Source organism: Athene cunicularia, assembly GCF_003259725.1.
Source record: "Athene cunicularia isolate RWA chromosome 4 unlocalized genomic scaffold, athCun1 chr4_part1, whole genome shotgun sequence".
NCBI classification, from domain to species: domain Eukaryota; kingdom Metazoa; phylum Chordata; class Aves; order Strigiformes; family Strigidae; genus Athene; species Athene cunicularia.
The window spans coordinates 887,162-901,457 of record NW_020799098.1 but is presented as its reverse complement, the minus strand read 5'-3'; the positions used below and the strand labels follow the sequence as shown (position 1 = coordinate 901,457).

General features: G+C 46.6%; 1 protein-coding gene across 1 annotated transcript in view; it reads left to right on the top strand.

Moving 5' to 3' along the window:
* LOC113479137 (exocyst complex component 6B-like) overlaps positions 1–14,296 on the top strand; it is a 70,233-nt gene that overhangs the window by 55,745 nt on the left and 192 nt on the right. The window contains exons 2-6 of the mRNA XM_026846879.1: positions 3,278–3,443; positions 9,951–9,998; positions 12,155–12,245; positions 12,354–12,399; positions 13,913–13,928. Coding sequence (XP_026702680.1) covers positions 3,278–3,443; positions 9,951–9,998; positions 12,155–12,245; positions 12,354–12,399; positions 13,913–13,928 — 367 coding nt within the window. The remainder of the gene's footprint in view (positions 1–3,277; positions 3,444–9,950; positions 9,999–12,154; positions 12,246–12,353; positions 12,400–13,912; positions 13,929–14,296) is intronic.

The window sequence follows — 14,296 nt, the reverse complement described above, 5'->3', positions numbered from 1 at the left end:
GCCCAACAGCCCCTTCTGCACAGAAATCCTTCCTCAGAGCCAGCCTGACCCTGCCCTGGGCAGCTTGAGGCCATTCCCTCGGGGCCTGGCGCTGGCTCCTTGGCTCCAGAGACTCATCCCCCCTCTCTGCCCCCTCCTGGCAGGGAGTTGCCGAGGGCCAGGAGGTCTCCCCTCAGCCTCCTCTTCTCCAGACTGAACCCCCCCAGTTCCCCCAGCCGCTCCCCAGCAGACCTGTGCTCCAGACCCTGCCCCAGCTCCGTTGCCCTTCTCTGGCCACGCTCGAGTCATTCAATGGCCTTTTTGGGGTGAGGGGCCCAACACTGAACCCCCTCAGCGAGGGGCGGCCTCCCCAGTGCCGAGCCCAGGGCTCAGATCCCTTCCCTGTCCCTGTTTCTAGAAGCAGAGTATCTAGGCAGAAGAAATGAGGTGAAGGGAAGCAACTGGAGAGACCTGTAGATCCAGAGCCAAGCCAGTGGGTATCCGGAAGGTCTGGCAGGAGGGAGTGAGATGTATAATGCCTCAGGTGTGGTAATCCTGAAAAGGAAGAAATATGTAATGAAGGTGCTTGGTTGAGAGGATCAGATAAGAAGCACAGTTGGTCTTGAGACAGCTGGCAGTGCTTTGGTAACAGTTCATATATGTCAAGAACATGGGATCACAGGGGTGGTTTTCCAAAACTAATGCTGTAGCTCGGGCAGCTGAAGAAACACCTTGAAGAATTTGGACCTTTACGAGAGCCAGGGAACTGAAGATGATGATGATGGTAGAGTTTTGGACTTGTGGGGCATTTTGACATGATTGCAGGGGAGGGATTTGTTCTTCTTGCAATCAGACTGAGTCCCTACATTGGGTTTTTTTGAGGGAAGTGTCACAGCATAGTCCCTGTAGTCATCTTATGTGGTGATGTTCAATCCAGAGCAAGACCTTCACATCCCGTAACCTTGGAGTACACTGAGGTTTGCTCTGGGTCTTGCTTGGCTGTTGCCCATTTGCTTGTGTTTTAGAGGGAGGATGGAAGTGAAGGATGCTGGTTGTGCATTGGAGGAGGAGTTGTGGATGAATAAGAGACCTCAGAAAGGAAGTTACAGAGCTTGTTTAAATACAAGTTTAGAGCTGAGCCCTAAGAAACTGGGTTTTCTTTGCTGCCTGTCACCAACTTTTTCTTTTAATGCTAGAGTTTGACTAAAAAGAAAAATAAAAGGACATCAGACCTTTTTGTCTTAGTCAACCTGGAGAGGGTTAACCTAACTTAAGACATAAAGGTCTGATGGCCTAGAGTTTGGAAGTAATTTTGAGGTTTTTCTTTTTCCCATTAGTAGGTCCTCTGTAAATGCCGAACGTATTTTCCTTTGACTGCAAGCACGTTTATTTGGCACCCATAATTACTTTTGAGGTTGTTTTTTAAAAATTTATACTTGCATGAAAGCACAACTTGTCTAGCTTTATTTGCTTACCGTGTGTGAGTTATCATTGAATTAAGAGCTCGTTGGAGTGGAGGTGCCTTTTCATGAGACCCTGCAGAGAGGCTGTGCAGCACTAGATGGCACTCTGTCTCCAAATTTCGTATTTCACCCGCAAAACTCTGCTAAACTCTAAGGAAAAAAAAAAACCTACTTAGCATCATGCTAGTGGTGGCATTCATATAATTTGAGGAAGTTATATCTCTTTTTCACCTTTAGCATCAGCCAGCTTCTACTTTGGAATGAAGAAGGCTTTGAAGACTTCGTGGTGACTGTGTTATTTTACATTGGTTTAAATAGGTTTATAAAGATTTGGCATTTTTGTTTTGCCATTGAGAATGGTTTACTGCAGTTATATAACTGAAATTGCCAAAGCAGGTTTTAAAGAATGATAATTAAATAGATTTCCTCCAGCTTTACTCCTGTGTTAGGATTTTGTTATTGAGACCTTTGTGGGTTGTGGAGGTCAGGTTCTCCAAAGTGATTTGTCGGCACAGATCACATCAAAGGATCACATCAGTTTCTGCAGACAGAAGGATTTAACCTGTCCAGTTGGATTCATCTCCTTGTAGTTCTTTTTGAAGTGTTGCTTGTCACTGCTGCAATTAGTAATTTAACAAAAAAATAAATTCTTACAACTTGTTACAGCTGTCATTCCCCATCTTTTATTCTCTAATTGCTCTATAGAGTCCAGTGCATAATTAATTTACCCTTACTTTCTGACACAGCACAAGCTCAGACTCCGTAAAGCTCACTGCATACTGAATTTTTTTCAGCCTGGGAGAGTATTCAGGTTTAGGAGTTAGCACTGCTCCTCAAAATACTAAAACTTCCCAAAGACAAGTCTAAGGGTGGGATTTCCACACTCTGTCGAAAATATTTATGTTTACTATAAAAAACCCCCAAGAAAACAACCCCCTGAAAACCCCATACCATTTCAGGGTGTGACAAAATCCCTCTGCTTTCTAGAATAAGATTTGCTTACTTTGCAGTCATGATCTATTGCTTTTGCACAGTGGCTCTTTCTGCAGATGAGAGAGTCGCCTTCTAGGCTGCTTTACAAAACGGTTGGAACTAATCATCCTTACCAGACTCTGTGTGTTGGTAACGGACAGAACAAAAAGTGTTTTCACGTGGCAATTCAAGCTTCTCTTGCCAGTTGGGTGGAATTTAAGAAAATACAAATGATAGATTTTTTTTTTTTAACTTCCACCTTAAATTTAGCACTAGTGTTTTTGTTTGGTTGTACCAGAGATTCTCTGTTCCCTGCAGCTTGCACAGTGTGCGCTGTCCCTTGGTTTGAGGTGTCCCCATCGCTTCGGGTAGTTTTCAGCAGTGTTGCCCTTTCAGCAACAGAACTGACTGCGCTGGCAAAATTGGGGGTGGGAAGGGAAATGGATTTTGGCAGCTCTAGAAAGGATACTTTTCCATTGTAGCTTTTACTCTTGAAGCCCAAAGAATGTCCGGAAAATTGTCCTCAGTGTTACAGCATCCGACAGCAGATAGTGATCAGAGACGGCTGAGCTCAAAGACAGAGCACGAAGACTTTGCTTGGGATGATTCAGCGCTGGGTTGGCCGTGTTGCGGTCTCTGAGGGAACATCAAGCTGGTGTTTGACAGGTGGAAAAAGAAAAACAAGGGCTGGAATAGAGAGGTTTGCAGACCTGAGTTTGGTGCCCGGTGTATGCTAATAAAAAGCAGAACTATCCCTTTATCACAGAAGGTTTGTTTTTTCTTTTTAAGTTTTGGATATTTCTTGTAAGTAACAACAGTATCAGCTATCAGAATCTTGACCGACATTGGCATCTTCTTTTTAGGTCTGTCTATGATGGAGAAGAACATGGTCGTTTCATGGAGAAGCTGGAAGCACGAATCAGAAACCACGATCGTGAGATTGAGAAAATGTGCAACTTCCATTACCAGGGCTTTGTGGACTCCATCACAGAGCTGCTGAAAGTTAGAGGAGAAGCTCAAAAACTGAAGGTAAGAGAACACCATCTAGACATGGTCTTGAGCACCTCTCTCTAGGTCGCCCTGCTTGAGCAGGGGGCTTGGGCTGAGTGACCCAACCTCAACCACTCCGGGATTCTGAAACTGTGTGAATGTCCCCTTTGCTCCGTTTGTCTGGAGCATCTCTCCTCTATCTAAAAATAATAATAAAAATACACATATCTTCATTCTTCCTGTAGCAATAGGTTAGTCATGTGAAGTTTGAAAATTATTTGGGCAAACTCGAACAGTTAAAAGCACAAGAAAACTTTAAACCTGTTCTGCATTAGGAAACGTGCTTTTCCTGGTATACCTTATACCAATTTCTTAAGCAAAAATAAGCTCTACAGCCAGAAGTGTGTCTGCTGTAGCAGCATATACTCTAGTGTCTCGTCTGACATTGAATTCTCATTCCAGGTACTGTTGTGTCTGAGACAAATCAGCAAAGATTTGACTCTGCAGTCATGAGGTGCCTGCCCAGTGTTGGCGAGTGGAATGTTAATGTTTAAAAAACAAGTGAACTTCAGAGCGTTATAAGATACTCAGTAGTGAAAAGTAACTACTAATTTCACTAAATATTAAAAGACTGTGTAAGCAAACATACAGCTTGATTCTGTTCCAGTAGCATCTCTGGGTTTGGTTGGCTTAACTAGAAGGTAAAATGGTTAGAGCTGGGAATGGAGAAAGTAAAATGGTTCCAGCTAGGAACGGGCTTTGCAAGGAAGATGAGAGAAAGGTGGAATTTAGCTATTTCTTGGAGAATGGAAAAAGCCATTTGTAGGTTGAGAATGTAGAGAAGCTGTGAGAAGGAAACTGGGCAGGCCTTTGGGGAGAAAAAGGACCTAAAGGTCGGAGGTGTTCCTACACGTAAGGGCAGGTTGGGCTTGCAGTTTAAGGTTGGCTGCTGTGCCTTAAAGTACAGGTATTCATTGTATAAATAGAATCTGGGGCACAGCAGTGACTTAATCTGTGTCAGAGAACCTTCCTTGTTTTCCTACACGAGTTAGAGCAGAGGCAGGGGCGACTGTGACCTCCCGTGCTGCAGCAGCAAGGTGTGGCCTTGATTTGAAAACCAAAAGCAACCTCCCAGAACAGTCACTTGAGTGAGGGGGGCTGAGTTTTGTGGCGCTCAAAAATCCGTGGAGCGTCTCCAGGGACCAGCATGGCAATGCTTTCTGACTAGTTGGAGTCTGGCTGGTTGAGAAGAACCTTTCTGGGAGTTCAGGAGCGTGGGAGACTGTTCAACGAGCGTTAGGAAAGATGAAACTATAAACTAGGGGGGGAAAAAAAATATTTCAGAAAAGCAAATTTTCTGGAAAAGAAGGAAGAACTCTATCTTCGGTATGCTGACTGCTGCTTTTCATATGTTTGTTGATTCATTTAAAGCTACTTCTGGCATTTCCTAGCAAGCGTTTTAAACTTCACACACACCGGGCTCCATCCCACGAACGGACACGTGCTCTGGGGATCACCTTCGGAGGGGGGTGTCCTGACACCAGAAGCACCCCTGTTATTATTACAACTGCATTTTCCATGGCGAGGATTCATCCAGGATGAGGCCATTGGAAATACCATGAAAGAAATTGTCTTTTTTTTTTTTTTTTTGAAAGCCATTGTTTGTAGCCAAGAATTCCACATTGTTTGTTTGCGAAGCCTTGTTGCTGTTTCCCATTCTACAAACAGCTACTTTGTTGGTGGCACACTGTGAAGTCCATCTCTGTACCCTCAGGATCTCTCTTGATTTCCATCACTATGTGATCTATAAAACTGCACATGGGAAAAATATACACAGAAGCTTATTTGAGAAATACCGAGCCCTCTTTGTAAGGGTTTCCCCAGGGAATCATCCGTGGGTCCAGTGGTGAGAGTGCATTTTGTTCCAGCTATTCATTCTCTATTTGATCTTGGTCTTTTTCTCAATAGCACTGGTCTTTGAACATACGTGCAACCAGCAATAAAATAAATGCCCTCCCTGTTGCATCTCTAGTGTGTATTTTCACTCGTGTGCTTTTAGCTTTGGGGTATTTTATATAACATCATGCTTGCAGAACTACCAGCATTCATTGTTTTTAAGAGTGCACATGCTAAATATGAGCTGGATGATCTTCCCCTGTCATGTGCAACCCAGCTGCTGTCCTCCCTCTGTACCGCCATGCTGGTTTTCAGGTGGCCCCAAATCAACTTAAAACCTGCTCAGGACTGGAAGACATAAGCCTTCTGTCCTGCTTGGGTGCCCTGCGAAGGGCTGGCACCCATCTGGGAACTTGATCTCCATCAGCAGAGGAGTTCCTCTGCAAGGAATTTCTGCACTAGGCAACTCTGTGTTGCTTTCAAGAGACGCTGGGTCAACGATTAATCATCTATATGGAAGAGTTAATTGGAAATACATGGGATATATTTTCAAAAAGGCACCTCCTTAATTTGGATATTTAATCCATAACATTTTTTTAAACCAAAACTTTTTTTGGTATTTGCGTATTCTTTGTTTTTTTAACTATATAGCTTCACTGTGGCAGTTCACTTGAATTTCTCACATGGCTTCCAAGGAAAATCTTGTTGCTTTGGGTGTGTGGGGTTTTTTTTTTTTGTGTTATACATCTTCAACGTTTTCAATACCTTGTACTGCACAAATGTTATCCTCGTTAGGAAGTGAGCAGTGGTGCCCTGTTCTCATACCTATAAATGGATGGTGCTGCTGGGTTTGAAACACATACCAGTCTGGCTGTTCCATCTGTAAAGGTCGAAGGTAGATTATGCATTGGGGTGGTTGGAAAACCCAACTTGAGGTGTGAAGGGGAAAGGATTACAGAGTCGCAGGGCTGGTGGCAACCTCAGGAAATCACCTAGTCCATCTCTTTTCTGATAAGCAAGAAGTTCTCCATCTGTGTCATTCCTGATGGATTTTTTCTAACCTCTTCTGGTGTTAGGTCCTGCTGTCTTCCTTCTCTAGGAAAATCAGGGGACACGGCTGGAAAGTCTTTTTTAGGTCTATTGCTTTTTGACCTGTCAGACACAAAAGAGAGATTATTCCTTCTTGGTTTTGCAGCAGTCTTCTACAGGTTAGGGGTTGGAGGAATGTTCTTCTCAGGTAGCCCCAGTCCATCGTAGACGGTTGTGCTGTCTAGGCATCTCAACTATTTTTACTTTCCTATTCTGAAGTCCTTCCAGTTGATAGGGTTTGGTGTGTTGTTTTTTTTTTTTTCAGTGCTAATTGTGATTTTTAAGCTGGGGCAGAGCAGTCGGTCACCGGTGAAAGGGTGTAGAAGGGTTGTTTCAGGATTTTGTTCTTGTCTCCTCGTGTGACACTCGCTTTCTCAGTAACAGCAGAGCCCTGGCGCTGTTTTGCAGTTTGATGGACTGTGATCACCGGGTCCCTTTTCAAAGAGCTACTGTGGAGTCACTGGCCTTGCTTTGTGCAGCTCATTATCTCTGCCCAAATGTAGGACTTCACACCTGCCGCTGTTGAATGGCAATTAATAAAAAAACCCTTCCTCTGAAAAGACAACTGCAATTCTAACCCTCCCTGCCGACACGCGCGGTGCTGCTGCACGCAGTCGTAAGATCTGTGAAGTTATGAGGTTAGGGGAGAGAGAATGACTAGGAAGCAGTTTCTATTGCTCAGTGCATTCAGATTAAGGCAGGTATATTTAAATTGAGGCAACGGGCTTTGAGTGAAGGGAAGCTCGCCTTCACCCCTGTGAAACCAAGACGGGGGATCTTCCCCCCGCCAGGGGTGCGGTGATGACCTAAAAGCTCAACGTAGGGCAGATCCCTGTAGGGGGGGAGTAACGAACCCCATCTTTGGGTGCACCCTCCAGCCTGGGAAGTTCATGAATTGCTGACCTGAAGGATCGCTGCAGTCACCCTCCCTCTCCTGGGGGGTTGGAAATCAGTGGTGTGTGGGTGTTGGATAGAGGGACGGAGTCGGCAGAGCTGCGTGGGGTCACGGTGGTGCCCTCTGGGCTCATTCTCAGGATTCCTCTCCAGAGCCCTTTGCTCCCCTCTCTCATCACTCTGACACTCTCTAAATGATGGCAGAGTGATGTTTAACCTCCCCTCCCCACACCTAAGCCCTGCTCCGTACCACATGTTCCGTATATAGATGAATGAATGAACTGCTTGAGCATCCCGTAAGCCCCTTGGGTGATCCCGTCGTCTCGTTCTTCACATGTGCCCACCTGTTGTCTGTCCCCCCCCTTGCTGTGCGTCTGTCTTGCATTATAAAATCTCCTCGTCTGAAAAGCTTCAACGTGTCTGCAGAGACTCAATCATCTATTTTTTTTCCACCGTGTGGATGTAGACCTTAAGAACAAAACAAAACACAACTTCCCACCCCCTGAAAACTCCTAGTGTGTAAGAATATATTTTTACTTTTTTGCTTTAGCTGGGATTGATATGTAATTTTAATAGAAGACTAGTACAGCCTTGGCATTATTTTAGGAGCAGTTTTAAATTACCCTACATGGATTCCTTTTTCCTGGGGGGATTTTCAGGATATAAGCAAATAAAATAATCTTTGGAAGAGATGCTGTGCTCCTGCTCATAAAATCTCAATACATCATAAAGGAAATGAGCAGTTTTTGTACAGGGCAAGCAGCCAGGAGAGCTGAAGCTACTGCAGAAGGGGGAGAAATGTGATGCAGATGCTGTAGAGAAATTGTGTGCAGGGAGATGATGGGATGACTCCTCTTCTTGCATCATGGTGAGCTTAAAAACCAGCATGGCCAGTGTTTAAAACAAAAGGAAGCCCGTGAGGCTGGATGGCTCTGCTCTCTCTTGATGTGAGACCTCTTGGTGAAGTTTGAGCCAGTGTGGATCATTGTCACCCTGTATCTTTTGATAGTCATCAGGAAACAAACTTGGGTCCTAAATCAGTTTTATATATGTGAACACAAAGCTGCCCTCCTTGCTGAACTGGTCACCCCATGGTGTGCTCAGAAAGGAGAGAATTAGCTGTTCGTTTCTGAATCCACCTCAAAGCTTGTCCTGCCTCACTATTGCTGCTGCTCTGTGCACCGTCCACGTTCTGTTGGGTAACTGGAGAGCATCAAATGACAAATTCCTTCAGCAGTGATAAATTCATTCAGAAGTCAGCTTGTCTCTGCAATTGTTGGAAAGCATTAGGAAACTCAAGTTGGTTTGTGTGATCTTACGCTCCTGAATAAATTTTGAGAGCTCCGTGTCGCAGCTCATGCTGTTGTCCAAGCTCTGTTACTGATTTTGTCTGTAGAATGAACAGAACTGAAAACACACAGGAACCAGTTCATAAAATTTGATGATGCCGGCTGAAATCCAGCAGCAGCTTCCACTGCACAGTAAGCCTGAGTAAAGCTAGAAACCTCTCAGACATCTTACAGAGACGAGCCTGGAAATGAATATTTACAACTTAGTAGCTGTGAAAAGAGTATTCTGCAGGAAGGAAAAAAAAAAAAAAAAAAAAAAAAAAAAAAAAAAAAGTAGTTTTATGGCATGTTAGTCTCAGACTGATGTGAAGCACCTGAACTCTGAGCAGTCCTTCTCTGCTGGTATTTACCTTTGTAATTCTCTGCTTTTGCTCAAGACCTGAAACTGGTCATGTTTACTTGAAAGTTTGGTGGTTTTTTTTTTTGGCTCTCCCAGCTGGTCTGTAGAAGATGGTTATCTCTATTTACAAACCTCCTGTCTGAACTTGAACTGAGTATTCAAGAGAATTCCCAAAGTCATCTTTCCACTTGTTGTCTAAATAATGTGTGAGCTGCTTATTTTTCTATCCTGATGAGTCTAAGAATCCGCTTTGTTCTCGTGTGTATCTTAGCTGAGTCAGACTGATGCCTAGAGCTGTGAAAGGCTGAACTATTGTGACCTTGCTAGTCCAGGGAACATACAAGGTTGCAAAGCGGGAAGTTTTTGAACTGTGAGTCCCAGTTTGATAGGATAATACAGAAAGATGGTTTAATAAAGAAAATACGTATCTTTTTTAAATACCAGGTGTATACCAGGTATGTAAAAAAAACCTTTGTATACCAGCCAGAAGGAGGGATCCGGTGAGTGATGTATCTGAAGATCTGAAAAAAAAAAAATTGAACTTTCTAGGTAAAGCCCATGCTGAAGAGTTCTGATCTTGTTGTGATCTTAAGGCTTTAAAACATAATTGTGATCTGTTTGGTAGTGGGGAAGGGAAATTTAATTCCTCTACCACTCAAGTGAAATAGCTTTGAGAACCCATGTGATCATCTGCCGTGACTGCAGCATTTTGAGGCTGCCATGCAACAGCATTAACTGCTGTTGCCTTTTACTTTTTTCTAGTAGCAGGGAAGAAAGTCTGTGATATTTGTTGTGTGGCTGTGGGCATCCCATGTGCCAGAATGGCAGTGACCGTTCAATCAGCAGGTTTACGCCATGCAAGAGAAGACTGTGTGAAAAGTGATGGTGTTTACGTACAATTTCTTTATTTTTGTGAAAAACATTGTCCTGACTTACACGTAGTTGTGCTTTGTCTTTTTTTCCCCAATATCCCCACAGAATCAAGTGACGGACACCAACCGAAAGCTGCAGAATGAAGGAAAAGAAGTGAGTGATACTTTTATTTGTTTTCTGATTTTTTGATTTTCCATTATTTGGCTGCTTGCTAGCGGCAGTTTACACTGAGCATCAGTAACTGCTCAGCATTAACTGATAATACACACAGCATTGCTATTAAAACGTGTCTTGATTTTTCTTACCTGTATTTTGCTTTTCTGCACAAATGATGAGTTGTGCAAGAGTGTTGGGAAGTGATCTTTCTTTTTTACTGCTCGTAGACTGAAAGCTAGTGGATGGCAAAGCCTGAGAAGCAGGAGAGACTTGAAGCAACGATAACCAAGTTGTGGCCTTGCTCCTGCAGCCATGAGTGGTGTCACTGGGATCATCTGTAACAATACTGCACCCCGAGCAGTGTGGGCACAGGGCCAGGGGGGGATTCTCCCCCTCTGCTCCGCTCTGGGAGACCCCCCTGCAGGGCTGGGTCCAGCTCTGGGGCACCAACAGCAGAAGGACACGGACCTGCTGGAGCGGGGCCAGAGGAGGCCACGGAGATGCTCGGGGGGCTGGAGCCCCCCTGTGAGGACAGGCTGGGAGAGTTGGGGGGTTCAGCTGGAGGAGAGAAGGATCCGGGGAGACCTTAGAGCGGCCCCCCAGGGCTGAAAGGGGCTGCGGGAAAGGGGGGAGGGACTCGTCATCAGGGGGAGGGATAGGACGAGGGGGAACGGGGTTAAACTGACAGAGGGGAGATTTAGATCAGATCTAAGGCAGAAATTGTTCCCTGTGAGGGGGGTGAGGCCCTGGCACAGGCTGCCCAGAGAAGCTGTGGCTGCCCCCTCCCTGGAAGGGTTCAAGGCCAGGTTGGACGGGGCTTTGGGCAACCTGGGCTGGGGGAAGGTGGCCCTGCCGGGGGCAGGGGGTGGGACTGGGTGATCTTTAAAACCCCTTCCCACCAAAACCACTCTGGGATTCCGTGAATAGGATGTGCAGAGTCTGGCTTCTGCTTCACAGTGCAGTACAGCAGCAGTTAAATCACGGTGGGGTTTTTACTGCCCAGGTGGAGGCATCGAGGCAGGGACAGAAGGGAAGCGGCTGAGTGTGTCTCAGATGTGCTGTGCCCCGAAGCACATTCATTCTTCTGCCCTGTCTAAGGGAACAGTAACAGACTGGAGGGTCTCAGAGCTGAGCGTGCCTGAAGGTGCTGATGCTTGAAGGTTTTCAAATGCCTCTGAGATGGGGATATGTGTGTTCTCAGGGACTTCTTGCATTGCTCTACCCACAGTCTATATAAATCTTCTCCTCTTTGCACCTTTTTTAGTTTCCTCCTTAACTACCCTCTCAGATACCCGCTAGGCTTCGTTTTGCTGAGTGCACGCAGGCATTAGTATTTCAGTCAGCTGCATTGTGTTTGAAAAACAAATGAGAAAATCCCCATGTTGGAATGAGTCAGACCAACAAAGGTGAAAGATTAAAATGCCCGTTGGGGTGGAGGTGATGCAGCTTCTTCCTGAATCAAATAAACATACCTCCGGGTTACCTTGAATGGAGAATTCACCTCCAGGACTGGAAGAGCCTGGGATTTCAAAAGGACTTTGCAATCTCAGAGTGGTGCTGTGGAGACAAGTTGGTACACTAGAGGACAAATCCATGACCTTCCCCTTCGAAAAAAAAGGAAACTAAAGCGTTTTCTTGTTGTATGCGATGGCTGATCCTTGTTTTGCCCCCGTGCAGATGCCCAGGTTTTTCTGTTGGAGGCTGAGCGTTTAAAAACCCTTGTTAGTTTGTGATGGTAAGAATCCCCCTGGGAGTGAGTGGCCACATCCTGTCTTTGAGAAGAACTAGAAAAGAGAAGCTTGGAGAGGGAGTAGGGAAGAGATGAATAAAATAGGAGAGGGAAATCATTTTTGGAATTCGCAGGACGTGTTACAAGGCTGGTATTTTGACGGCTTTGGTTTTGCTGCTTGCTTACTTGTAATTAGGCTCGGGAATGCTTTTGCTACTTGATGAAACAACCCGAAGCTGCCAGTCCTCCCTGCTCCAGCAACGCTCCGCAGCACTCGGTGAGCTCGGCGCTTATCGGAGCAGGCTCTGCTGTCAGCCTACTGCTCGGATGGTCATGACAAGTGCGAAGCAGTTTACATCCTCTCTGCTCCATCTGTTACAGTGTTCTTAGTGAAACTTTTTTTTTTTTCTTTTCTTTTCCAAAGTTGATAATAGCAATGGAAGAGCTGAAGCAATGCCGGTTACAACAGAGGAATATTTCAGCGACGGTTGATAAGCTAACGCTGTGTCTTCCTGGTGAGGAATCCAAAATTGTTCTTTATTTGTACAGCTGTTTATTTGAATTCACATCTCTTTGCTTTGTGCTTGTGTCTCAATGCTTGTGTGTTTTCTTTTTTTTTCCAGTCCTGGAGATGTACAGCAAACTGCGAGAGCAAATGAAATCTAAAAGGTAAATTTTGCTTAGACCGGTGTTTGTATTGGAAGAGTTGAAAAGCACCCGTTGGGTGCCAGATAAATTAAAGAGGTTCTCAAAAGGTAGGACTTCAAAGTCATCCTTTCCAAGTGAACTTACTGGATTTCTGGCTGGGATCTTCATGGTCCTGCTCAGCCTCCTGCAGTACAGCCTAGAGCTGGGATTGCAGCGGGCTCTGATCTTGTTTTATGTTGGGCTCCTAGGTGGATGTTCACTTTTTTTTCAGGGAAGCTCACTGTTGTGATGCAGCAATCAATGCATGACTTGGCACATAGGTGTTATTAATTAATTTTCATTCTATAAATGTCATAATCTAAGGCCTGATATAATCTGAGCGAATCTCATAGATATTACAGAAAAATCTGGCCAGGCTGGAGCCATGGGCTGGGCCCAACTGGGGGAGTTTCACTGAGGGCAAATGCCGGGGGCTGCCCTTGGGCCACAACAACCCCCAGGGGGGCTCCAGGCCTGGGGAGGAGTGGCTGGAGAGCTGCCGGTCAGAGAGGGACTGGGGGGGTGAGAATGAGCCAGAGTGTGCCCAGGGGGCCAAGGAGGGCAACGGCATCCTGGCTGGTGTCAGCACTGGCGTGGGCAGCAGGGACAGGGAAGGGACCTGAGCCCTGGACTCGGCACTGGGGAGGCCGCCCCTCGGTGAGGGGGTTCAGTTCTGGGCCCCTCACCCCAAAAAGGCCATTGAAGGACTCGAGCGTGGCCAGAGAAGGGCAACGGAGCTGGGGCAGGGTCTGGAGCACAGGTCTGCTGGGGAGCGGCTGGGGGAACTGGGGGGGTTCAGTCTGGAGAAGAGGAGGCTGAGGGGAGACCTCCTGGCCCTCGGCAACTCCCTGCCAGGAGGGGGCAGAGAGGGGGGATGAGTCTCTGGAGCCAAGGCCCCAGTGCCAGGCCCCGAGGGAATGGCCTCAAGCTGCCCAGGGCAGGGTCAGGCTGGCTCTGAGGAAGGATTTCTGTGCAGAAGGGGCTGTTGGGCGTTGGAATGGGCTGCCCAGGGCAGGGGGGAGTCCCCGGGATCCCTGGAGGGGTTGAAGAGTCGGGCTGAGCCAGCGCTGAGGGATCTGGGGGAGTTGGGAACGGTCAGGGGGAGGGTCATGGTGGGGCTGGAGGAGCTGCAAGGGCTTTTCCAACCGGGATGGTTCTGTGATATTATGGTGTATTCCTGTCTCCATGCCTCTGTCTTATGGCACCTCATTTCAAGGTGTTGCTGAATCTGACAGCCCCACTGACATGAGTCTGCTGCAGGCCCCTGCCCCGGGTCCAGGCAGTGGCGAGGCCTAGGGTGCTCCCAGCAGGCACCCACACAACACCCTGCACAGCACGCACACTCAAACACCCACAGCTGGCTGCACAGCTCAACAGACAGAAACCCTCTGCACTCACCAACGTCCTCATCCTGTTCCCTTCTTGAGTGGGGGTGAATGGGGTGCACGCACACTGCACCCAGAATACTCCTTTACCCAGGGAAGGGGTGAAAGAGGCAATACCCTGTCCTGGTTTTGGCTGGGATGGAGTTAATTTTTCTTCTTAGAAGCTTGAATAGTGCTGTGTTTTGGTTTCAGTGTGGGATTGGGGATGAGGAGAATGCTGATAACACACTGATGTTATTGCCAAGAGATCAAGGTGTCTCCAACTCCCCATGTCCTCTCCGTGCGCAGGTGCACAAGAAATTAGGAGGGGACATAGCAGAGCCCCATCCTCAGATTAGGCCATGGAATAGTCCAGATCATGTAACAACATGCTCTGTATATAAAGGAGGGGTGGTTGGGAAGGGGGGTTCTGTCTCACTTCCAGGTCTTGGTATTCCGGGATCGCCACCTGGGAACGGGCTGGGTGTCAGTCAGTGGGTTGTGAGCAGTCGCAT